General features: G+C 31.0%; 3 protein-coding genes, 1 non-coding gene and 1 pseudogene across 9 annotated transcripts; 2 read left to right on the top strand and 3 right to left on the bottom strand.

Moving 5' to 3' along the window:
* Nucleotides 1–230: 230 nt before the first annotated feature.
* LOC113852873 (polyubiquitin 9) lies at nt 231–3,883 on the top strand. The gene is made up of 6 exons (XM_027483263.1): nt 231–287; nt 403–467; nt 1,182–1,367; nt 1,566–1,605; nt 3,558–3,678; nt 3,748–3,883. Exons 2-5 carry the CDS (start codon nt 465–467, stop codon nt 3,638–3,640), a joined length of 312 nt encoding a protein of 103 aa, XP_027339064.1. The 5' UTR covers nt 231–287; nt 403–464; the 3' UTR covers nt 3,641–3,678; nt 3,748–3,883.
* Nucleotides 3,884–8,715: 4,832 nt separating this feature from the next.
* On the top strand, nt 8,716–18,281 carry LOC113862381 (uncharacterized protein Cbei_0202). Of its 5 annotated transcripts, none has more exons than XR_003504454.1 (14): nt 8,716–9,093; nt 9,173–9,235; nt 9,845–10,288; nt 10,846–10,917; nt 12,410–12,535; nt 12,652–12,864; nt 13,595–13,642; nt 14,925–15,086; nt 15,532–15,693; nt 16,743–16,836; nt 16,911–17,039; nt 17,147–17,191; nt 17,396–17,650; nt 17,873–18,233. XR_003504454.1 is itself a non-coding variant. In XM_027495482.1 (14 exons), exons 1-13 carry the CDS (start codon nt 8,755–8,757, stop codon nt 17,627–17,629), a joined length of 2,121 nt encoding a protein of 706 aa, XP_027351283.1. In that variant the 5' UTR covers nt 8,716–8,754; the 3' UTR covers nt 17,630–17,652; nt 17,873–18,233. The 5 variants fall into 5 exon arrangements, 4 of the variants coding, with proteins under 4 accessions (XP_027351283.1, XP_027351277.1, XP_027351273.1 ...); XM_027495482.1 differs by having other exon boundaries at nt 16,921–17,039; nt 17,396–17,652; XM_027495476.1 differs by having other exon boundaries at nt 16,921–17,039; nt 17,396–17,676.
* A 1,260-nt stretch (nt 18,282–19,541) lies between these two features.
* LOC113849816 (UDP-N-acetylglucosamine transferase subunit ALG13 homolog) lies at nt 19,542–23,627 on the bottom strand. 2 transcript variants are annotated; one of them, XM_027480015.1, is made up of 4 exons: nt 23,314–23,626; nt 22,278–22,473; nt 21,653–21,749; nt 19,542–20,142 (listed from the first exon to the last, which is right to left on the bottom strand). In XM_027480015.1, exons 2-4 carry the CDS (start codon nt 22,446–22,448, stop codon nt 19,886–19,888), a joined length of 525 nt encoding a protein of 174 aa, XP_027335816.1. In that variant the 5' UTR covers nt 22,449–22,473; nt 23,314–23,626; the 3' UTR covers nt 19,542–19,885. The 2 variants fall into 2 exon arrangements, with proteins under 2 accessions (XP_027335816.1, XP_027335807.1); XM_027480006.1 differs by having other exon boundaries at nt 19,544–20,142; nt 22,278–23,627.
* LOC113853405 lies at nt 23,051–23,155 on the bottom strand. Its single transcript, XR_003502577.1, has one exon. It is a non-coding gene; the product is annotated as a small nucleolar RNA snoR103 (small nucleolar RNA).
* Nucleotides 23,628–24,400: 773 nt separating the features above from the next.
* On the bottom strand, nt 24,401–26,148 carry LOC113852375 (annotated as a pseudogene).
* Between the last annotated feature and the right edge of the window lie 1,165 nt (nt 26,149–27,313).

Raw genomic sequence — 27,313 nt, 5'->3', positions numbered from 1 at the left:
ATTTAAATTTAAAATTTAATATATAAATTTGATATAATTAACGTATCTTGATTTAAACATACTATTATTTAATTTAAAAATATAATTTTTATTTTAAATTATTAAATTATATAATATTTATTTTAAAATACGAATTTTGTTAATTTTATTTCTAAAAAAGTTAAAACTAAAAAGAAAAATTTGAAGGAGTGAATGCGAGAGGGTCCGTGAACAAGCAACTAAGCATACCTCTTCCAAATTCCAATTTCCAAACCTCACTACAAAATTTCTCCAATTCCCAGCCTCAGGTATTTTCCCAATTCAATTCTAACATTTACATTCCTCTTCAAATCAATTACTCCCCTTCACTTAAAATCAATGTATTCAACTTTTTTTTAATTTAATTTAATTATTTTTCTTCAATTCCGTGGACTGCAGCACCCTTAGATTCTGTTACCAAGGGGAAACGCCCGAAGCGTCCTAAAATGGTATGTGCTTCACTTTTTTGTGCTGTTTTCTTTCGAATCGGTGAAATTTCGCAGTGAAATATGGCGTCTAATTGAAAGTTAAGAAATGGGTTAGTGTGTTTTTCTAAAGTCATTCCAACTAAAGTGAGGAAACTGGCTGGAATTGTTATAAAAATCAACAAAATGTTCGATTCCTTTGATGTTGCTAGGTTGTGAAGAATAATAAAAGAGAAAGGGTATTATTAAAGACAATTGTATTTGCGGTGGTTTCATGAGATTAAAAAGAGGAGATAGCTTTTCCTCTTTTAACCCAACGGTGTGTTAGTGCTTGAGCCTTGACATAGTCTCTGGGTTTTATATGGTAGAGATGTTAGGAGATTGTATTGAAATGCTTATAACTTGTTTGAATTTCGTTTCCTTTAAGCTGCCCATCGAATTTATGTTTGAATCTTGCTGTATGCTTGTCTGAAAAGGAAAAGACTATTCCCTGTTTTCTTTCAAATTTATTATCATCTTTTAGAAGCAACTGGCTGGTGTGCTTTAGGATCATATCATTATCATGTTCAATTATAAAATGGATACTCTGATTTTTAATAAGTGAGCAGTGTTATAATGTTGATGCTAATCTTACTTATAACATAGATGGGGGATCTGTTAGCTAATTGATTTTAGGTATCTGTTATGGATAATGAGAAAATTCGAGTGATTTCAATCTATACTATCATTTGTTGACAGGATATGTACATTCGTGTTAAGCGTAGTAAGACAACATACTTCATCCGGTGCAAGCCATCTGATAAAATTCTTGACATAAAGCAGAAGTTGCAAGAACTCGTTGATCAGCCAGCTAATAATCAACGCTTAATTCTCCCTGGTACAGGGGAAGTATTAGATGACTCTAGGACTCTGGCAGATCAAAAGGTGCTGTAGACTAATCTGATGTATATTTTTCATGTATTTTCTTTAAATGTTTAGAATTAAAATGCATCTAACTCCTGGGTCTTTTTACACATCTATTCTTAATATCTAACTAGCCAAAGTGTTCTGTCTTCTCCCCATATGACTTGTACACAAATGCCAAAGATGTTGACACTTTCTGATATATTTTTTACTATTCAGGTTGAAAATGATGCAGTTGTTGCACTGACCTTGAGAAAAGGTAATGGTTATGTTATTATCGTTTTCCTTGCTGCCTATTTAGTTTCCTTTCTTGCTTCTCTGAATGTATGCAGAGTCCTATTGCCTGTTGCCTATGTTGTTCTTTGAAGGATCCTTCAGTTTGGAATGGTAGAGATAGACTATTCTGGTCATCCTGGGTTTTTTTAGGATTAATTTTGGATAATTAATTCCTGCTGAGGAATTGCAGTAACTAGGAACTGTTCCAGAAAGCCATAATACTGTAATAGTCCTCAAATTTTGGGGCCAAGTCTCGGGTATTCATGGGCTACCTTAGGAATTTCTGAAATGTACTTTAGGCATACAAAATAAACTCAAATCTTCTTTTGGCATATTCTGAAGATCCATAGGAGTTATGTGCTTTTGGTAATTTTAATAACTTAGCTTGTGTACTTATTTGTAATTTTAATCTTCTGGAAATTTTCTTTTGAAAAAGACATTTTTCTTAAATGTTACTATAAGATCTTAAAACTAATCATAGTGTGCTCATGTTTTACTGATAAAAAAAAAGTCTTTTTCTCTCTACTAGACCTTATCCTGTATTCCTATTACAAATGATAGGAGTGGATCCAACCTGTGTTGTGTGCATTCAAGCATAATCCCACTGATGTAAATTTATTTTATATTGTGAATTTTGATGGAGAAATGCCGTGGAGATAAGGTTTGGAAGAATGTGGCTTTTATTTAATTAGAAGTAAGATGGAGTATACTATATGTAATGTAAGTTTAGCAAGAGCTGTATCAACTCCAGCTTAGAGTAGTGGATATACTAAACAAGATAGAACTAGGAATGAATGCATTAGAGAAAAAGTTGAAGTAGCGTCCATTGTTGGAGAAATCATTAAATCTTGCCTCAGGTGATTTGGGCATGCATGAAAAGACTTGTAGAAGCCCCATTTAGAAGGGAGCCTATAGCTGAAAGCTTATTTTGAAAGCTAGAGGGATACTAAAAAAATTATTGGTGAAACCATTAAGAAGGATTTAGTGGTTAATGATTTGTCCCTGACTGCTTGGATGTGATTCACTATAGAACATTATGGCATCGGTTGATCTTTATGTAGCTAGCCACTAACTCTGACTCGTGGGAAAAGGTTTGGTTGTTGTGTAGTGAATTGTGACATAATAGTTCATTACTATTTTGGCTTCAATGGGGTTTTTTTTTATTTGGCATTGGGTTTCCTTTTAATTACAGAGGAACCAAATTCTCAGTTTTTGCTGTACTGTTATTCCCACAGAAAAGAAAAAGTAATTGTCATAGGTACTTAGCATGCTCTGTTTGCTTGGAATTGCATCCATTATTCGTTTATAACCTCAGAAAAATCATTACAGCTGGACTTTACTAGTAGTCCCTTTAATGGAATTTACTGACGTTGGACCCAAGAGGCCAAGATGAAAAGAAAGAGAATTATTTTCAATCCAAAAGTTAACTTTTGTTCTAATTTCATTTTGATAATATACATCGTATGATTTGTTCAGCTGCAGCTGTTGATGGATTGGACTGGGTTTCTTCATGGAATTAAAATGGTCTCATCAAAGTAATAATTCACATGTTAATGAAGTATTTTATATCGGTTAAGTGGTAACTGATGGAAATAAAGAAATTGAAGGAATTCATGAAGGCCTTCGGGGTGGCCATTTTATTGATCCTTTTAACTTTTGGTATGGGTTCAAGTAACTATTCTTCCTCCTTCTCCCCATCCACAACCCCTTGTCTTTTCTTAAGACACAGATATGGGTGACTTTGCATCCGAGGTGATCTGTACAATCATGCTGCTGGCATTTATATGTAGTTTGTGTCCTCTTCTCATCCCTAACCTTTAGTTGTGGATATTCCTGAAACTCCCATTTTGACTGCATTGTCTATTAGAATTATTATGCATAACTTTGTTTTCCAGTAACTACATAATGTAAAGTTAGCCATCTGTTTGTTTCCAGATGATAATGAATTTGAGGAGGTTAACATTGTCCGGCCAAATGATTTCTACCAGGCACGGGATGCAGATGGTGGCAATTGGTGAAAAGTCATACTCGAGCAATGCCTGGCTCACAATTACTGGTACCCTGTTATAACTCTAGCTAAATATCCTTGTTATGAGCTAAGAGTACTGTCCCATTAATTTATCAGGTGGGTTGGTGAAGAAATCATAATGACTCAGGAAACATTTTCAAACGATTAATCAATTGTAGGGTTTATGATGTACTTGTTAGTATAACACCGAACTTATTGCCTGAAGAGAGTGTATGACAGTTCTAAGTGCCATGTCTTTTTACCATGTTGAATCGAATTTTTCGTTAAGGTCTTCTAGATTATACCCGCAATTTAGTACCAACGGACTATCATATTAGGCTCAGATCATCTGGAAGACTTGAACTTTTTACTTAATATTGGGCAATTATAATTTGAATTATCTAGGGAAAAAAAACTCAATATATGGTTGATTAACTAATCACTCTTTGAACAATATTATTTTATTTATTGGAACTAACTCTTATTTAAAGTACTATCATATTAGAGGGTATAGCAAGTCTATACCGTCAAATATTTCAAGGATTCATAATATTTTATTAAAAATTGAAAAGAAAACACAAATGCTCTGTTTTCCTTCTTTCACCACAAGGACATGACCCAGCACATGCAAGCCACGGAGTAGCACTAGCAAGTAGCAACTGTAACCCACAACTCATTGCACTCATCAGCAACTAGCACGCCTCTCCCTCTCCTTTTCATCCCAATGAAAGGTACCAATTCATTTGCCAAAGGGAACACACTACAGAAGTCGTGAATGACGTAAATCATTAGTAACGTTGCTCCACTATGAATTTGCAATGAATATAATGAATATAGACGCTCATTGTAATTTTTCTCACTTAAATGGTGCATCCTAACATCTCATTGTTGGGAGCCACTGCGCTTTCAAAGATGAAACCCACCCTTGTTGGCTCATTCTAATTTAAAAAACGAAAGCTCAAATTTCAATTGTGATAGGAAAACATCTATCGTTGTAACTCATTCTGGAACGCGTTTTTTTGTTAACGTTGATATATAATAGATGAATAAGTTTGTAATAAATTATTTAGATAATATATTTCATAACTTTTCATGTTGTCATTAACTTTACAGCAACATGACAAATTTTGAGCTATAATATTTTGTAATTAATTATATATCACCCATATCTTCTATCTTTTATATATATTATATACGTATATGTAAAATTAATTGCACACTTACTTATTACTCTATACATTAAGTTTTAAAATGTATAAAGTCATTTTTATATATGTGACTCTATCTACTTATTAGTCTATACATTAAAATACGAAATGTATATTTTACAAATTAAAATTATATTTTATTGCATTAAAATTCGAAAACTATAAAGTCACTCCTATTCACTGCACTTACTTATTACTATATACATTAAAATTTGAAACGTATAATTTACGAATTTAAATTATATTTATTCATACTTATTATCTTTAAATTGTATTTGAAGAATGTTTATTAGAATTAATGGTTATATTATGTTATAAACGGTAACTTTAAATTACTATTTATTAAAATTAATTATAATATTTTTCATAATTTACGATTTAAAATTATTATATCTGATTCATACTTATTATGAAATATCTTTAAGAAGAATTTACTAGAATTGATGGTTATATTATGTTAAAAATCTGGAATAAAAAAATATATATACATTCTTTGAGTTATTTTTTAATTGAATTATTTTATTAATTAGTTATATCTGATTTATATTTCAAAGACTAATATTTAGTTTGTAGTAAAAAAATTGTTAAATCAAATTTCTAATCAAATTTTTTTTACATATTTAAATTATTTTATTAAAGGAAGAAAAATTATAATTTCTAATTACCGGTTCAAAGGTATATTAAAGAAAAAAAAATTATACTTCATAACAAATTTTTTAGTGACAAAGAATAAAGATAGATTTGATGCTATTGAAAATAATTCTTTCATGTTGCAATTCTATGCCACTAATTATTATTAAAGAATTAAATGATGACAACATAATTTTTTACCATCTCTTTTGAGTTTGTGAACTTTGAAGATTTGAAAAGTTGTTGTACAAATAACGTCTTAATAGATATTTTGTTGTAGAACTTTACTAAAATTGTTATATTAGTTGTATTTAATTTATCAATTAGTTTCTTAAATTTATTTATTTTATGACTAGATGTGATTGGAGTGGTCATGCACACAAGTTCTATTAAAGAAAAAATAACTGCTCAAGGCAAGATAAAAGAATGAGAAAATTAATGTATAAATTATAAATGTGTAATGTATTGTTCAAATTTCTTAGATCATACACTAGTTTATATTTAATATTTTCAATTAGGCTGCAACTTGAGGAAGATAAAACAAAAAATAGTGAGCAAAAGGCAATAATGAAGGATTTAGAGGATGGAATTATTTTTATTACAATATTGTATAAATACTTTTAATATTATGTAGAATTTGAAAAGAAAAATGTCACCAAATATTTATGTCTTTTAAAAAATTATTTTGTTATCTTATTTTACATATATATATATATATATATCTTATTTTATTATTATATATATTATGTATTGACTTTATCCTTAACATAAAATTTGTTTTAATTTTATATGTGATTCATAAATTTTATATTATACCAACATCTGTAATTCTAATTGATATAAAGATTAATTTTTATATTAAATAAAATTATTATTCTCTTTTAGTTTCTACCTAAATTTTAATTAAAATTTTTTTAACTACTCTTTTTTTTCTCTACTTCTATTATTTTAATTTTTTTTAAAAATAATTTAATAAGAATTGACTTATCATAATTATGTATAACCTATTAATGTAGATAATATTTTATTTATATTTTATATTATAATAATTACAATGACAAATTTAAATTAAAAAATTAACCATATTTTTACTTAATAATTTTGTTGCAGTTTTTTTTTTATAAAATGTTATAATGATGATGATAAATTCAAAACTCTCAAATTAAAACTAATTAATTATAATAATTGAAATAAATTAAACATTATTAAATATCATAATAATGAAAATGAATATGATTTGATATTTAAATCTTTAGGTAACCGTTCGTTTTGTATATTTTTTAATAATTTTATCTTATAATGAATGAATATGTAAAGAAAATGTAACATTTTAATTCTGAATTAAGTTCTAATTTTAGATTTAATTTCTATATATATCATTTGTTTCAAAAGTTAACAAACATTTCCCTTTATTACTTTTAAAATTTTCTGAGTATAACTAAAAATATTTTTTATAGTAACATATTAAATTATATTCATTTATTATAGTTCTATATTCTCACTATATGATTATTCAAAATTTTTAGATTGGAATATAAGTTCTAATGTTTTTGAAATTTTTTCTAAAAGTATTTAATTATAAACGTAAAGAACCATGCTTTCTAATGGAAAAATTCAGTTATTTTGTGGACATAAAGTTAGTTTCCAAGATGTAAATTAAAATACAGGTATTATACATAAAAATGTTAATTCAATACAAATCTTTTTTTATTAATATAATTATTTATTATGTTATATTCTTAAAATTTTATATTTTTTAATTTTAAAAAAATTTAAATTCTGTTCACTAATATATTGATTTTTTTTAAAACTATGTGATATATCAAATATTAGATTACATATATAGATACATAGACATCACACAAAAATTATTTCTAAAAGTAATCATGAAATCTCAAATACACCAGATCTACATAAAAATTGTTAGAACATATCTATTTTTTTAATAACGATATAATATTTTAATGTGTTTATATTAAAGTTATATTTTTTAAAATAATTACAGACCTATAAATATTTTAATGACAGTATAATATATATATATATATATATATATATATATAAATTAAAAATTCATTTATTTATTTATTGATCTTTTTTAAGACGTAACATATTATTAAATCTATTATTATCTTAATAAATATTATCTTAATTTTATTAATTCTATTATTATTACATTAACAAATAATTATTTAAAATTATTTCATATTTTAAAATTAATTTACTTATTTAATTTAATTAGAGAATAATTATAAAAATTTATTCATGCATGTATTGATATTAGTATTATAAACTGTAATAATATTTACTTATTTATTTATTAATATAATTTAATTATATACTTATAGAATTTATTATAACTACTTTTATAATTAATATTTTATCATATAAATCATAAATTAAAATTATGCTTACTTATTTATTAATATTTTTTTAAAATTTGTAGGTGATAAATCAAATCAAATCATTAAATAAGAGTTTATTTATCCCGTAGAGTTCTTGAATACTTTAAATTTTAATGAATTTCTTTCCCATTGCTTGCAACTTAAAGAATAAATGTTAATTATGCTATATAAGAACATCAATCCTACATTAAGAATGTACATTGGAACAAGACACCTTATCAAGAAAAATTATTAAATAATGTTTGATTATATTTGCCAAAATCTATATTTAATCATGGTCAATTATATATTATATTATATAAAATAATATCAACAAAAGAAATAAAAATACTTATTATTAAAAAAATAATAAATATATAAAATATACAAAAAATTGTATATAAAAAAGTATTTTATAATTTTACTTAGTATAATTATATTTAATATAATAAATTTTTTTTACCATATTTACATATTTTATATTTTAAAATAAATTAATTTAATAAAAATAAAATAAATTAGTCGCACGGACATATTTACTAGTAAAATATTAATATAGAATATTATAATAATTAATTTATAAGACTGAACTAATGAACTGTACAGTGAGTTGACCCACGTAAAGTAGGCTAAATTAATTACTTTAAGGCCCATGAACTGGTTCTAGCCCTTAAGATTTTATGAACTTTAACTATTTATTTTCGGTCAACGTATAGCCTTGATTCAATGTGAGCATTTCGGCCTCGTTAGTTATTTTGGGCCTGAGCCATATAGGCTAGGGCTGAAGGGAGTGGGTTGGCCCAATTTGACAGGCCTAGACTAAGCTCTATAGCTTAACGGTCTTATCCGAACGAACTAAGAAACTCGCTTATTCTGACTCACCAGACCACAACAACAGCCCCATGCTCCTTCTTCCCTCCACTTCCTCTTCCACTTGCTACCTAAAGCACCATAATGCGTTCTGGTTTGGCGGTCCCATTGATGGAGTCCCTTATTCTGGTAACCAAACGCGGCGTATCTGGTGTGCCAAGAGAACCGGGAAACAGAGGTACCCGTCGGAGAAGAAGAAGCTAAAGTCAAAGCACAAAGAGGTTTTATCCGATTCTAAAGTGAAGAGCAAGTTTGAGGGTACATGGAGGCTCTTCAAGCTCGCAGTACCACTGGATCAGGACCCTGGGAAGGACTTTCTACAAGTTTCCGATGGCCTTCTCCAAGAAATCGCCAAAGTTCTCAAGTTCCCGGTATTCAAACTTCTGAAGCAACATTTTTTCATAAATAAATACACTTCTTTTAATTTTCAATTTCTTCCGTGTCTGTTAGGTTGCCTCGCTTTTGCCACGAGAAGCTTTCACGGTCGTTAGGAAGTCCTTTGATGCTAGGAAGGTATGTAATGTGCAAATGTTCAATGACAAACTCAAATTAATTCATCACTTTCATTTCTTGTTAATAACAGTAACAGTAAGTTTTGAATTGCGTTTGTTTTGCATTGCGATTAGCCGGTCACTGAAATTGCCGAAAATGTGGCTGACGTGGCTGTAAATGCAATCGCTGTGCAGTTGTAGAGATTTCCAAAACCTTAACCTTAATATTTGATTGCATTTGCAGTTGTAGACTCAAATTGAATATTGAAATCTAATAATAAGGATAATAATAGTAGTAATAGCAGGCTAGCAGCACTACTTCTACTGATGCTGCTGCTGCTGCTAGCATGGCTGTGTTCAATCTTGATTTGAAAACTTATGTCACAAATTAGATTTCATTGTTAATATTTCGATTATTTGGTTTTGACTTATGTGTGCCATACATTAAACGCAATGCAAAAAATGATTGCTGATGGACAAACCTGCGATTATAAATATGTAGATGTGTAGAACTTTGAAGCATTTCATTTCAATTAGTATTGTTATAAATGAAAATATATTAAATAGCCATATGGTTTCAGTTATGATTGCCTTTGCATCCTCTCATTTTGTTTTGTTCATTCTTTTTTAGAAATTAAAAGAGCCCAAATTTGTGCATACTGTGGATATGGATGTTCAAAAACTAATCAGTCTGGAGCCTCGTTGTTGGGACTTTATTGCTCGGCTGGAGCCTAAAGTTGGCCTTGTGGAACGTGGGCACGATGGAAGAGATTTTGGTGATCTGACGAGTATCATTCATGACTGTAAAGAAAATAAAGAAGCTGCGTTGAAAGGGGAAAATGGACATAGCTTTTTTTCAACAGAGCCAAAAGGGAACCGGGATACTGGAAAGCCAAAAATTGCAGTAGTAGGTAGTGGCCCTTCCGGCCTATTTGCTGCTCTAGTTCTTGCAGAGCTTGGTGCAGATGTTACACTGATAGAAAGAGGTCAACCAGTCGAAAAAAGGGGGCGTGACATTGGTGCTCTTGTTGTTCGTCGAATTTTAGAGTTGGAAAGTAACTTCTGCTTTGGGGAGGTTGTACTATGCAATGTGCATCTTCATTTACTTCTTTGAATGATGGTTTATTCTTTCAGTATGATAGATGATACATTCATGGTTGCATCATTCATCACTTTGGACTTAAAGGAGTTTGTTTTTGGACACATCTTAAAAGGTCACATCCACTTATTTTATTTATTTATTTATTTAAAGTTGTCATGTTCTGAAAAATATGCGAATTTATTCAAAATAAAACACATGGGAGTACACTTTTGTACTATTTGTGCAGTTTTGTTGCTAGTTGCTACAATTTGAATTTTCTCCACAAAAGCCAACAGGGAAGGAGATTTTTGTGACATGTTATTTGAGTCAGTGGAAAGTATGTGCACAATTTAATGCTCATCTAAGCTGCAATATTAGACATTGCAGAGTTTCTGAAATGCTTATGAAAATCATCGAATGTTACATTGAGTTAAAGATAGTTGATCAGCTCATTTGTGATTCTTGTGTCGTTTTTTATTCCACTAGTTTTTCTATCATATAGTCTTCTTGTTTATTTACTTTGTCATTTATTAAGGACTTATGTGTGGCAGGGTGGTGCAGGTACCTGGAGTGATGGAAAGTTAGTAACCAGAATTGGACGCAACAGTGGCAGTGTTCTTGCGGTTAGTTTCCTTATGTTGTGTTTATGAAATAGATGTGTGCATCCTACTATGTTAAATTGATCTTTTCTTCCTGTAGATTTCTTAAGAAAACAGTGCTAACTTCGTAATGGCTTTCCTCTACTCAATGTTGATGTCAGAATGGGATACTCTAATGCATGCTGTTTGGTGGAAAGTTGATAAATACATGCTGTTGCTTTTGTCTGTAGACCTTAAATCAAATTGACTAGTTTGAATATGTCACTCCAGAACTTCAGTAGACTTTCATTGCTTAGAAAAGTGTACAACTTTAAGAAGAATTTGAATGCCCACTCCAACAAAATATTAGGGAAAACTCCTGCCACCATAAAATGTAGAGTATCTGACCCAAAAATTGGTTTTTTATTTGGGAAGGTTTTGTTAGCTAGTAGAAATTTTAAATATGACCAAAATTAAGATTTGTGAACTTTTCCCTGTTGTGGCCTTCATGCCTAATGGGGATTGAGATCCAAAGTCGGTTAAGAAGGATCCATTGATGGATTGGAGGCAAATGTCAATACTTAGGAGTAAATAACATATCCTGCATTAGCAGTTCTGTATTAGAACCTGTTTGATGGCTATTCATTAAAAATAACTGAAGGCAATTAGGTATTAAGATTGTATTTGATACTATGGTGTGTAATTAGGTAAGTGTGTTGTTATTTGTAGTTTGTGGACATACAGTACTCTTTGGGACAGCAAATATATTGCTAGATTGTTGAAATGGGAGAAATGGCATGAATTCTGGTTAGTGGCTTTGGGTCTTTCACAAAACAGAGACCATGCTTCCTCTTCAATGTCTATACTCTATAGGGAGGAAGAATGAGGGGGTAGAAGGATTTCTATGGATAAAAGAAAGGGGCTGTGGCATTTAACTTATCAAGAAAGAGAGTAAAACCATAGCTTTGTGTTTTCACTGTGGAGAGAAATTCCATCCTTTACACCACTGCTAGGAGAAATAGTTAAGGTTGGTAATTTTGTAAGATAATGAAGCCCCATATGAAGAAGGAGAAGCAATTGCTATTGAAGTGGATGAAGAGATAAGGAAGAAACTTTTTCCTACTTTCAGCCTTGGGGACAAGGCTGATTTTTCAACAGGTGGTGATGATGGGAACAAGATAAAAGTTAGTTAGGAAGGATCCGTTGATGGATTTGAAGTAGTTCTAATTAGGACTAAGGAATATAGATCATAGAAAATAACTAATTCTGTAGTAGAAACTACCTCATGGAAGTTATGTATTAGGATTATATCTGATAGTTGAGTGTGTAATTAGTTAGGCATGTTGTTATTTGTAGTGTGTAATTATATCTGATACTCTCTGTAGGAGAGTTTTGTCTCTGGAGCAGCAAGTGTACTCATTGTATAGTGTGTGATTATTGTGTTTAGTATTATATTTTATAGGTTTATCAATTGTTGTTCTATCAATGGCTAACCTTTATGTCTTACCGAATGGTTGATTTGATATTTCCATTTTAGGTTATGAAAACTCTAGTGCAGTTTGGAGCTCCAAAACAGATATTGATTGATGGAAAGCCTCATTTAGGAACAGATAGGTTGGTTCCATTGCTTCGCAACTTCAGGCAACATCTGCAGGATTTGGGTGTGAGTTCCAATAACTCCCTTGTTTTGAAAATAAATTCTTGTCACTATAGCTTTTCTTCTTGCATTTATTTTAGCTCTTAATTTTGTCCAACAACACTGCTGCTTCTTTATTCTAGGTCACCATAAAGTTTGGAACAAGAGTAGATGATTTAGTTATGAAAGATGGACATATTCTGGGGGTTATGGCATCTGAATCTGCAGATAAATTGATTTTAAGGAGTCAGAAGATGGAATATGATGCAGTTATTCTGGCTGTTGGTCATTCTGCTCGTGATATTTATGAAATGCTTGTTGCTCACAACGTGGAATTAGTACCAAAAGATTTTGCTGTAAGTTTATATTGATATATTTTTTCAATCTTTATTTCAATTTATTAAAGTTGGGATACTTATAGTTATTTGTATTCATAACACTTATCTGTTTGCATATCCATTTGTAAGCTTTGGGTATCCCTCAAACAGTCCAAACTTCCAAATTATATTGTTTGATGTAAAAGGAATTTCATGAAGGAAGAAAAAGAAGAGTACAAAGCAAGAGGATAAGACATCCTCACAAGAAATGTCTTTCACCATTTCTTACACAAATTAATAAAATCAAGAAATGAAATATCTTGACCTTTGAGATTGAGTCATGTAACAAGGCATGGCAATTGTCTACATGACTAGCAAAGAGACCCCGCTAAAATATCCATGAATAGAACTTCAAAGACAAGCTAAAACAATAAATAACCTTGTCCCAAATCTGGAGGTGTGGATGTTCCCTTGAAATTTCTAGCTTTACTTCCCAGCCAAAGACTCCAGAAAACCTTTACAGAAGCCAAAACCTCTAGATCTAATAAGGAGAAACTAACGTAGATCTTTTGGATAGACCAACTTCTCATAGAAAATCCTAGATTGACCAAATTCATATTTGTCATTACTATAACACGATGCACCCTGTTCTGGTTCATTTGTAATTTTGTTTTTCAATTGAATAAAAATGATCATATAATGTGATGTTTGCTTTGACATGTTTTTGTCATGATTTTCTTATTTCTCTTGCTTTTAACATTGGTTACAGGTAGGGCTACGAATTGAGCATCCTCAAGAACTAATAAACAGCATACAGGTTTGTGTCTAGTCAAGTAGTTTCAGCGCTTTTGTTTTCTGATAAGTATAAAAATTATGCCCATGACAAGTGCTCAAATATCATTCCCATAATGGAAATCATCAGATTCTCAAAACAACCCTTTAATTATCTAGAAAATTGAAATTGAGATTATGCAAATAATTTAAAAGTGAAATTAAGAGGAATTAAAATGTGATTTTGAAACAACACAAGAACTCTCTGTTGGAGCAAATATCTAGAGCTTGGGCTTCACTTGCATTCAAATTTTAATTTGCATCTTTCTATAATTTGATTGTTAACTTCATAAGTGAATACATCCACCAATTCTATTAGCAATCGACGGTCATGAGATACTAATAATCTATTCTTTAATCAAATTCCCTATTTTCTCATTTAAGGAATTATTAAAGCGTAAACTTTAAAGATGTTAAATTGACTTTGTTGGCTATTTCAATTGATGGAAAAGAACCAAAAATTTGTCCACATTTATTCTAATCCTAGATTGTTTTATAGATTCTTAAATCAATTGCAGGTGGTCACTACTTAATTAGCTAACTAAATCATGCCAAGGTGTTCTAATCATAACATGCATTCATCAAATGAAATGAATCCAATTGAAGAAATTAACAAATTATACTGAAATTAAGAATCCAACAAAAATCCAAATGCAAGATCCAGCATAGCTCTTTCTATGGCATTTCATTACGTTAATGAAAAATAAGAACTAAACCTAAGCTAAGGACCAGGTGGAGGGATTGAGTGAAGTAATACTCCCTTTTTAATTGGACAATGCCCTCTATCTATCTACTCTTGTTGTCATAAGATATCCTTATCTAGTCATTTATCCCTTTCCCCTAGAGAAATTCAGCCTTCCTATAATAGAAATAGAAATTGGGGTATAAAAAGCATTTTCTGCTATATTGATTGACGCAGCTTCATCTTATTATCCTTTCAAAGACATAATTGTCATCTGGTAAGTCCTCCATTTACTAATGCATCAAAATGGTCCTTCAAAGTCATTTTACAACTTATTGTCCTTTTGAAGATCAAATTGATGTCTTAAATTGACATTAAGGGCCTTTTTGGTGTATTTGTAAAAGAAAGCAAACATAATGACGCTTGTATCTTTGGAGGACCAAAATCTGTATTTACTCTTAAAATTAAATGTCAGCATGAGGTAAGGTTAACCTGTATATTGTGTGTCAGAAAAGCTATTTCTCAGACTCATTTATCCATTTGCTGTGATTGTGATGCGTGCAATTTTATTCATTTAAATATGCAGTATGCTGAATTGGCTTCTGAGGTTTGTAATGGACGTGGTAGAATTCCAGTGGCAGATTATAAAGTTGCCAATTATATTGACATGGAGAATTTCTATGAAACATCTGATTCAGGAGTGGCAAATCGAAGTTGCTACTCATTCTGCATGTGTCCAGGTGGGCAGGTAAGTGTTCTCATTTTGCTTGCATATCATATTGTTGAGACATGCATTTATTTGTTGTTTTTAACATGTTCATTTTATTTGATTAGCTCCTTAATTCCATATTTATTGTAATTGAGGTTGATTTGATACCCATAATTTCAGCGTAGAATTTATGATCATAGCTGTATAAATAAACCCTTGTTGTACACTGTAAAATACACAGAAAAATACTTTCAGCTTTTCTATTTTTTCAAGTCATATATTAATTGGGAACCATGCACATAAGGTCAGTCTCATGGTATAAAAATTTACTTATTGATTTGCAAAGGAGGAAGCGGGAGGTGTGTCTAACACATTTGGTTTCAGTGAGAGACAATTGTAACTATATTTTCACTGTTTTAATTTACCTGAGCAATTATTGGATGTCATCATCTGGTAGTGAACTATGGAATATTGGAACTTGTAGGTTGTTCTCACTAGTACCAATCCATCAGAAATATGCATCAATGGCATGTCATTTTCTCGGAGAGCATCGAAGTGGGCAAATGCTGCACTTGTGGTAACAGTCACAATGAAGGATTTTGGAGCTTTGAATTATTATGGTCCTCTGGCAGGGGTGGAATTTCAGGTAAGTCTGAATTCTTGCAATCCCTATTGTGTTATTGTTTGGATGTATAATGAGAGGTGAATAATAAGGACAACTGTTAGTTAATCTATTAGTTAGTCACTTTGCTTAGTTTAGTTAGGAGGGATTTTCTTAAGAAATATGGGGAAATCAGATTAGAGGGGATCATTCTGTGAATTTGGCAGATTGGGTGTGAAAGGAGAAACTTTTTGTGAAGGGGGAACCCATGGACGAGAGATCTCAATCTTTTACTAAAATTGTTAAATTTCATTGATTGTTTCTATCAAGTTCTTTTTCCTCTTTCCCGGGTTTATAACAGTTCTTATGCATTTTAATATTTAAACTAAGTGTCCTTTGCTTACATTATGGGGATTTGGGTAGGGAAGAAATAAATGAATAACATTTGTAGTGTATATAAAATAACGATTTTTCTAACTTATTTTACACATGATAAAAAGAAGTTATACATAGTAAGTTTTAATTAAAAATTACAAAATTAAATGCAATTTAATGCATTGATACCATTAAGTGCTACAATTTTTAATAAAATCTTACTATTTATTGATTTCTTATTGTCTGTGTAATGTCTCAAGTTAAAAAAATCGATAAGATAAAAGAGACATTAGGTATGGTCTTGAAGTTCTAGTAAATATAGGAAAGAGGGAAACACAATCCATAAACATTTGAAATAAGAACAATAAATTACAATTAATATCATAAATACAACATTTAACCACATTAACAAGCATCCTTTTTTTCATTCCATTTTCATCTTTATTGTTATCAAAAGCAAAGTGACGATAAATTGTGGGAACTTCATAGTCCAGTTTTTTGAAAATAATCTTTCTTTCATTCTCTAGCGCCATATTTCAACCCTTTAATTATTAAATAATAAAATAGGTAAATTTATATTCTGTTTCTCTGGCCATTAAGCAAAAGTGATTTGGCTAAGTGGACCAACGTTGTATCAGATTTGTTCCAGTAGATTGTCCTTGTTCTTGATGCTATAAATTGACTGAATCTCTGTTTTATCTAATACTTCTATTATATAGAGAGAGTTTGAACGAAGAGCTGCTATGATGGGAGGAGGAAACTTTATAGTGCCTGTCCAGACAGTTACAGACTTTCTCGAAAACAAGTTGTCAGGTAAATTTATCAACTATTACCTGTTATTTATTAGACTCACATTCTCAGCTTTTAGATAAACTTAGCTTGACTAGTTTGTGCCAGTAACATCTGTGCCTCCATCAAGTTATCGTTTGGGTGTGAAGGCAGCAAGCCTCGATCAACTATTTCCTGTTCATATAACTGAATCTTTGAAGCATTCACTCTTAACATTTGACAAGGAGGTTTGCAGTTTCCCATGTCCTTCAAAGTAGTATTGCATAGTCTTTAATAAAATTTCCTACAAAATTACTGAGAACATTTTTTTAATTTGAACTTCCAAACATTCCAGTTACCAGGATTTATCTGCAATAAGGCTCTCCTTCATGGTGTAGAGGTAATAAAAAATGTCAATATGACAGCCTTTGCAGTTTGGTCTAACATTAATATGTCATATGGTAAATTCCTCAAATTATTCCCTGTCTCCTACCTTCTGGTTCAGTCTGCAGATATTGATCAGAATTTTGCATAAAGCATGTGATTATCATGACTTTACTTCATAATTGCTATTTGTTTATGCTAAACAATGTTTTGGTTCCAGACAAGGACTAGTTCCCCAATCCAAATTCCCCGTAATATTGACACTTATGAAAGCACTTCAGTAAAAGGACTATATCCAGTTGGTGAAGGAGCAGGCTATGCTGGTGGGATCATTAGTGCAGCAGTAGATGGAATGCATGCTGGTTTTGCTGTGGCAAAAAAATTCAGCTTATTCCAGGGAGAAGTTGAGTCTGTTCTTGGCAAGGCTCCAAATCCCGCATTTGTCAAGTACTAGGGAGAAGCTTCACTGTTCTTGGTGTGAGGAGACGCCAACTTAAACAAGTGATCTGCTACATTTTTTTTATATAGATCAGCTGTAGGAAGAGGTTCAATTTCCTGGTTATCCTACTGAAAATTTGAGGGAGTGCTATAATTTTGCTTTTCTTCTTGTCTACTAGCAGAGTCGTAAGCTTCAGCTTGTCATGGAAAAATCATTGATTATAATTGTTATGATGATACTTCTGTTGTATTTGTGCAGCTGACAAGGTTGTCTTCCAGACTGATGGGCTGAGATAGGAACATGATCACTTTCAACATTCATTTCCTTGAGAGATTGAATAGCATACCAGATGCTTGCATGGTGCTTGGAAGTTGAAACTTAAAGCAAGGACCTGTGAACATTTGACTTGATAGCTGCAGTTTTGGGAGATCACAAATTTGACAAAATCATTTATGTAGCTACCCATCATGTCTAGAAACATAGAATGTGATATTTACTAGTGCCTGTTTGTATGATATTCACACAAAGTGTAAGCTGAAATAAAAAATAAATAAATAAAAATGTCAGAGAAAACGCACTTTGCAGTATGGGAAACCATGCAACTGCGTTCACATGAATAATAGGCCATTAAGCATTTATGGTCAAGTTATCCGTAATGCTATTTACCTTATTTTGAAAATAATAAAAAATAATAATAAATATATATATATCATGTTATCGGTCTGCATCAATGTTTTAAGAACTAAATTTACGGTTTAAATCGTCAGTACCTGAACCGATTATGTTTTCGGTCCAGTAACTTATTATGTTATCCAATTTGACCAGTTTAAATCAATAAATTAGGCGGTTGATTCAATCAAATTACGGGACACATCCTACGTATCGATATTTAATTGAGTTTTTACAACATTTATGACTAATGTGCAAGGTGTCAAATCGGTAGCTTTAACTGATTTAGTACTAACTCATGCAAGTTAATACCCAAAAATCTACAATGTGAAAAGCTTAGAGTCAAAAAGTCCACTTAATGGATTAACTCATAAGTTAATTATCATTAAAAAAAATTATAATTTATTAAAAATATTTATTTTATATAATATCTTTTTACTACAAACTTGTAAATAAATAAAATTGTTTAAAAATGGATGAAAAATAATTAAATTTGTATAATATTAAATATTTAAAATAAATCATTGTTCTTAAATAAAATATAATAATTATTATCAAATTAAGTTAAATATTTATCTAATTTTTGTTTGTATTATTGATAATTATTAAATAATAATAATATTTTTTATTCATATAATTTTATAAATAATTATTTAATATATTATTTTATAATTTTATTTAAGTATTAATCTTAATTTTTATATTATTATTTTTATTTATTTATTTTATAAAATTATTTTAAGAACATTACATGTTCAATAAATATTTTTTAATTTAATAGAATTGACAATTTTTTATTTTTTAAAATATATTTTTATATTTAAAATATAATTTTAATTAAAATAATTTAATAAAAATGATAAATAAATACATATACCTTTTACTAAAAAAATAGCATACTATTTATTAATTATTCTCTAAAAAAAATGGGTTAACTAACCCTTAACACTAACTCTAATCACCTATTTTTCTTTTTTATATATCAAGACTTAAAGTTAAAATAAGTCCTATACGTGTAGGGTTTAAAAAAATGGAGCTCTCCAGTGCATGACATAAATCAGAGTAGTTAAGGTAAGCATAATTATTGTTTAATTAATTGACGAAAAGTACCGAATATAGTGTAATGGCGTATACATTATATTTAAATTGTATTATCTTGAACCATCCTATTATGCTATAGCTAATGTGCTGTTTAACATTGCTTTTTATCCAATTAAGTTCACGCACAACTAGTAACAATGAACAAGACAGAAGTATGAAGTTAACATATCTAAGTATGATGTTTGGATTGTTATAATGTCGATTTTCACTCATATCTAAATATTAAGGACACAAATCACACAATTTGAACGTGTAGTACAGACTTCCTTTCTTCTAGACCAATTTTCTCGTGACTGAATTTCAGGATCACAACCCTCTCAAACGTAGATATATTAACTGCAAAATTACACGTCGAATATTAAAGTGCATCGGTTCCCATATATGTATTGTAACATGTCACACACATTGCTTGCATCGAAATATGATCTTCACAACTAAGACTTCAAATATTTGGGGCATTTAACTCAAAGGAAAAAGTAGAGAAAAAAAAAAGCCTTTAGATCAATCATCCGGAAAACCAAGAAATTTGTTTATATGCTTGGCTACAGGTTTAGCATCACCTGGAGAATAAGGTAGGAGAGATGTTAAATCCATATCTGGTATAGTTTGATGGAGTGTGTGAGGACTAGCACAATACAGATGTTTTCTATCAGCAAGCTCTTCTGCAAGCTCACTTTGATGATTATCCATCAAATCTTCATTTACAACTACAATTAAAGGTTTTTCCAACCGCAATGTCTCAAATATACTACCTGACCCTGCATAAATTTCAAAATATCTACTGTTAGTTACCTATCTCTAGCCCCAAATAATAACAATAACAAAAACATGAGTCAATTTAAGTTTCTTTTATTCTATATTCTTTGTCCTTTCAAGAAAAATAGTATTTGAAAATATCTGAAAAAACATTTGAAGAATTAAATAACAATGCTTTCTTCCTGGCTAGTAAAGGAATAGCATCCCTGCAAACATCATCTTACAAAATTCATTTCAAATTCAAGTAAGTTACAACCTTGTGACTAAAGGAAAAAATCATAATGAATAATGTACAGGTAATTCAAGGTATTGGATAACAAATCAAGGTTTATCTCAATATAGGCATAGTGGCAGTCAATTCGTGATGAAAGGCAATAAATGGATGCATGATTTCAGCACAAATAGGAATTAATACAAAGAGGCCTTAAGGCACCACAACCAGGAATAAGAACGCATCCACTCACAGAAAAAATGCATACTTCCCTCCAGTAAACTAGTGCAGTCAAGCACAATTGTACCAAGTTACATTGAACCAATCAACAGTTTTCTAAGGAAAAGTTTGTACAAGCTTGTTAAAAAGCAGTTAAGACTTAAGAGTAGCTAATTAGTTAGCCAGTTAAAGTAGAAGCAGAAAATACAAGGGAAGACAGTTAGTTGGCCAGTTTGAGTCAGTTTTGAGTGAGCGAGACCAAGCTCTTAAACTCCTGTTTTATTAGAATACCATTCTTTCTCTTCTTGATTCAGGACAGTGTAATACCTATCAATAGAATGTATTTTTAGCCATTCATTTTCTTAAATTGTCAAATAGTCCTAGCTGTATGAGGATGAGAGGTCAGCTGCAAACACCTAACATTGGTTGGTTTGGGCAAGGAAAAGTTGGTTAGTTAGGATGTACGGTCTTAATAGAAGTCTAAGCAAATTGTATTCATGCATGAAAATTGGAGTAAGAATTGTGATCAAGGTTTCTCATTCAAGAGACCCTACAATTTGTGTCAAGATTCAGTGTTCTTGATGAGTGTTTGTAAAAGAGATAGCAGGGTAGTTCCAACAGATTCAGTTCCTAACATTCAGACAGCCTTTGATCCAGTGTTGGAGGAGGGTATTCAATAAAATTTACCATTTTTTTAAAAATATATTTATAATACATAAAATCTGACTTTCAAATTGCAATGCAGCCACATCAGCAAGCTTAAATAGCATGGGTTTTGTCATGTGAGTTATTTTCCTTGTTAGCTGCTGGCTCCTTGGTGGAAAGAAAATTCTGTCCAACGCAAAGCTAACAACAAACACTCAACTTATTGCCATAACCAAACCCTGTAATTAACACCATAACTCTATACGATCAAAATATAAATCAAACATTGGTATGAAATCATTAATCCTGACAGCTGATAAATCCTCATGGATGGAAAAGCAGAATACAGTATAAGCCACCAAGATCAAGTAACAGATAAACTTTTCGGGTAGACTTACATAACAATAAGTGAAAAATCATGTAATAAACAATAATACCTGCATGGCTAATGACAAGAGAAGCTGATCTGAGATGGTCTGCAATGCTGGATGAAAAAGTGAAGTAGTCTACAGCCAACGAACCATCTCTTTCAGACTAGAATTAAAACATAAATGTTACTAATAATAAACTCATTAAAAAGAGAAGTATAGGCAATAGAATAGAGAATAACAAACTCTCCATATTTATCTCCCTCCATTTCTAATGTTAGGTAAACTTGGTTGGATGCACAGTTACTAGATGTTAGTTTCTATCTCTGAGTTTGTAAACAGATATATAATCAAAGATTGAAATTTCATAAGTTGTTGTAAACATGCATGTATTTTATCAAACTATTAACCATTGATTTTCTAATCATCATTTACAACTAAACTTTATGTATATCCCTCAGTTAAGAAGAGCTAAATCCATGTATACATATTATCCAGTGATCAATGACTCAATGCAATGTAAAACTTTCTTCAAGCAAGGATAAAAAGCTGACTCAGCAAATGTTGAAGTGACAATTTCACACGCTCATGTCAGCAAAAGTTGATTGTAAAATATAATTATCATAAATGAAAATGCACAAACAAAGAAGGTAGTATTATATGAGAAAGCACGAAGAGAGAAAAGGGGGGTTACCTTAGTAGGAAGATAGGATCCACGGCCCATTTGGATGAGAAGGTGCGTGTAGCCTTTTGCAAACAAGGCTTGTTTAACATCGTTGGAATCTACAGCCCTCACAAGAGCATCAAAACAGGTTGTCCCCACAGTCACAAAAACCACTCGCCTTGTCTTGTCATCGTTCCCCATTTATCTACACCCACTCAATTCAATTCTTCCTTCCAAAAAATACAAAGCTTCAACATATATTGCTAAAACCATTACAGTTTAGTGTCGAGCATGCACCATAAACTAGTAACCAAACTTCTAAATTCCATCAAGCACTATAAATTGCTTAATTTCAATACTATCATTATGCCGAGTCTTATTTCAAGCAACAATTTAGGTAACAATGTTTCACACAGGAGGATCATTGATCAGTTTCAAATTTTTGCACATACGTAATTAAAACACGTTGTTGAAACACAATAACAAACCAATCCGTCAAGCAATATTTTGTAAGTAAAAATCCGTTCCCCTTTTCAATTAATTCATTAGAAACAAATATACTAATGACGTAGTGCATGTACGGAAACTAGTTGAAATCGCATTTCCCCATGCAAAACATATGCTTCAGGTTGATTTACACTAGTATCTCAATCGCATTCAACGGCTCAAAATCAATTCTACTCAACTTTAAACCAAACAGGCACATAACCTCCGAATAAAAAAAACCGTGTTTACAAGCATTTCCTTTCACAATAAGGAAGTTACGATCGACAATTCATCCATCATCACAACCCCTCAAACCCTAATGTATGCGGGTCCTTTATGAGCAATCTGAAACTGAATCACGCCCACCTAAAAGCCCACACGTTGCTTTCCGTCCATATTTACAGCAGAAACACAAAACTTAGTGCCCCCACCAAGAATCAGGACATTCAACTAAACTTGCATTCCAAAACCTTATCCATTCACACACTCATATTCAAAACTAAAAAAAAGTTGGGTTATTGAGAGGGATGTTGGGAACGAGATCCAAATAGAGAAAAGAAGAGATCTAAAAGAAAGGGACCTTGAGAGAGAGAGAGGCATGGGGGCGTGAGATAGGAAGATCGGCGGAGGGAGAGGGAGAAGAGGAGCGAGCGAAAAGCCTGCTTCCGCCGCCACGACCACCACCAGGCCTCAAACTTAGGACCGTTCTATCACCTTGCTGCATATCACTCACCGTAGGAGACTTTTGTTCTTCTTCTTTGTTGTTGTTGTTGACGATGGTGTGATGTTCGGTTCCGTTATCGTTGATCGATGTTTCTCTCTCTTCCGCGCAGCTCCGAACAGAAGAGAAGAGAGAAAGGGAATCAGAAAAACCCTTCTCGCCACACTGCTTTTTTTCCCTAATTTTCCATCCCTATATATATATTACCAAGTAAGAATGTACCCAAAATTAATAAATAATTAAATCAATTTTTCATATGTTTTTAATCTGTTATTAGGATATCAACAAATCGTTTTTGAGACACACAACAGAATCATACACTTTATCAATAAGGATAATTAATATGATAATTATATTTTCTAACGTCTTTATTCTGATTCTAAAATTTATTTTTAGTTTAAATTACGGATATTCTCCTTATAAAATAATTTTGTTTAAATTAAGTAGAACCACCGTAGTTGATAAAAATTATTAAATTAATCTTATTTTTAAGTATTATTTGTCCTTTCGTTTAATTAAAATTAGAAGTCGAGTGGTAACAGAATTATTTTTATTAGATTTTGTAACATATCACAATTTTTAGAAAAAAAAATTAAAATCTTTATCTTTTTAATTTAATTTATCAAGATTTCAAATTTCATAATCTCAAAAATTCGTTTAACGAGAATAATTGCGTAGGACAAATGGTGCATTTAAAATAAAAACTTCTTATATAATATATTGAATAAATATTTAATTAAGTTATTATTTAAACGCAACTTAGTTAAAGTACAAGATATGTTTGCTTGGATTTTAGTAGTATTACAATTGAGTTTAAATAGTTGTGCGTGAACTTAGTTGGATAAAAAGCAAAGTTAAACAGCACATTAGCTATAGCATAATAGGATGGTTCACGATAATACAATTTAACTCAAAGGAAAAAGTAGGGAAAAAAAAAGTCTTTAGATCAATCATTAGGAAAATCAAAAAATATGTTTACATGCTTAGCTATAGGTTTGACATCACCTGGTGAATAAGGTAGGAGAGATGTTAAATCCATATCTGCTATAGTTTAATGGAGTGTATGAGGACTATCAACAAGCTCTTCTGCAAACTTAATTTGATAATTATCCATCAAATCTTCATTTACAACTACAATTAAAGGTTTTTCCAACCGCAATGTTTCAAATATACTACCTGATCCTTCATAAAATTTAAAATATCTATTGTTAGTTACTTATCTCTAGCCCCAAATAATAACAATAACAAAAATATGAGTCAGTTTAAGTTTCTTTTATTCTATATTCTTTGTCTTTTCGAAAAAAATAGTATTTAAAAATATCTGAAAAGGCATTTGAAGAATGAAATAACAATACTTTCTTCCTGGCTAGTAAAGGAATAGCATCCCTCTAAACATCATCTCACAAAATTCATTTCAAATTCAAGTTACAACCTTGTGACTAAAGGAGAAAATCATAATGAATAATGTACAGGTAATTCAAGGTATTGGATAACAAATCAAGTTTATCTCAATATAGGCATAGTGGCAGTCAATTCGTGATGAAAGGCAACGAATTAAAACTAAAAGTGAAGTAGTCTACAGCCAACGAACCATCTTCTTCAGACTAGAATTAAAACTAAAATGTTACTAATAATAAACTCATAAAAAAGAGAAGTATAGGCAATAGAAAAGAGAATAACAAACTCTCCATATTTATCTCCCTCCATTTCTAATGTTAGGTAAATTTGGTTGGATGCACAGTTACTAGATGTTAGTTTTTGTCTCTGAGTTTGTAAATAGATATAAAATCAATGATTGAAATTTCATAATTTGTTGTAAACATGCGTGTATTTTATCAAACTATTAACCATTGATTTTCTAATCATCATTTACAACTAAACTTTATGTATATCCCTTAGTTAAGAAGAGCTAAATCCATGTATACATATTATCCAGTGATCAATGACTCAATGCAATGTAAAACTTTCTTCATGCAAGGATAAAAAGCTGACTCAGCAAATGTTGAAGTGACAATTTCACACGCTCATGTCAGCAAAAATTGATTGTAAAATATAATTATCATAAATGAAAATGCACAACCAAAGAAGGTAGTATTATATGAGAAAGCACGAAGAGAGAAAAGGGGGGTTACCTTAGTAGGAAGATAGGATCCACGGCCCATTTGGATGAGAAGGTGCGTGTAGCCTTTTGCAAACAAGGCTTGTTTAACATCGTTGGAATCTACAACCCTCACAAGAGCATCAAAACAGGTTGTTCCCACAGTCACAAAAACCACTCACCTTGTCTTGTCATCGTCCCCATTTATCTACACCCACTCAATTCACTTCTTCCCTCCAAAAAATACAGAGCTTCAACGTATATTGCTAACACCATTACAGTTTAGTGTCGAGCATGCACCATAAACTAGTAACCAAACCTCTAAATTCCATCAAGCACTATAAACTGCTTAATTTCAATACTATCATTATGCCGAGTATTATTTCAAGCAACAATTCAGGTAACAATGTTTCACACAGGAGGATCATTGATTAGTTTCAAATTTTTGCACATACGTAATTAAAACACGTTGTTGTCCAAAACATTGATACTATAGCTAAAAAATTGATAGTAAAACGTTTACCAGAGAAAGAGAGCACTGGGAACAAGTCACTCGATATGGCTTCAAACTTTTTTACCTGAGAAACATAATTCATATTAAGATAAATGAGAGATCTAATAAGAATATGAGAGAATAGAGAGAGAGAGAGAGAGAGAGAGAGAGAGAGAGAAGCATGCATAGAGAAACTGAGAGAACACACGAGAGAGAAGAACCTGAAAGAGAGACAAAGCAGTGACAGCATGCGAGAGACAAACTCCGAGAGGGGAGAAAGAATTTGCAAATACGATGCCGTTTAACGTGCACTTGGTAACTTAGTGCATCATGGTCTTTTTATGTGTTAACCGTTAGATGCAACAATAAAATAATGAACGGTCAAGATAGCTTTCATTTTACCGGTTCCACAAATTATTTTAAAAGAATATAAATTTTGCTACTTAATCCCTATATTAATAAACCAATTTTGAAAACTTAAAGACCTATACGATGCTCGTCCATCAAATGGTCAAGATAAACAAACACATATTGCTAAATTCTTGTAATATTCTCATATTTAACAAGATATAATTCATAATTGTACCATTGCCAAGTTTCTATGATTGGACCATTGACTTTTTTATTAAATGCCTAATATGCATAGGTTGACACCACTCGATAGACAAGTTATGATTGGCCTATAAACAATACTTAGTATCGATCAATGGTCCAATTAAATTGGTTAGTGGACTAACATATTTTAGCCCACCGACTAATTACTAGGATAGCCCAATTGGTTTGGGCTAATAGCTATTGGCCCGTGAACTAATATGATACGGACTATGATTAGTTTGTGAGCCATATTAGGTTAAAGAATTTCATTCTAGGTTTGTCTATTTTACAATTCATATCTACTATTAATATTTTAAGGTTAGCTTTTTGAATATATTCACCAAGTGAAACTTTTACAATTATGGGATTTCTCGTTGATTAAATGTAGTTTGAGTGAAAATTTTTGGTTTTACTAATTAAATTATTTATAGTGGACGTACAAATTTCGGTTCAAATTCTATTTTACCTACAAATGATGGATTTAAGAGAAAGACTATGATATACTGCAACAAAATACTGTTAAGTAGTATGTAATTTTTCAATTAGCAGAGATAATTTCATATTCCTTTTGTAAATGATTGTATGAATTTGGATAAGTTTTTTTTATACATGAATCATTATTCAAGATCTTTTAAGGGTTAAAATTTTAAAAATTGTGAACTCAGAAAATTACA

Source organism: Abrus precatorius, unplaced genomic scaffold (assembly GCF_003935025.1).
Source record: "Abrus precatorius isolate BTA unplaced genomic scaffold, Abrus_2018 Scaffold10, whole genome shotgun sequence".
NCBI lineage: Eukaryota > Viridiplantae > Streptophyta > Magnoliopsida > Fabales > Fabaceae > Abrus > Abrus precatorius.
This window is presented reverse-complemented; position numbering and strand designations above follow the sequence as displayed.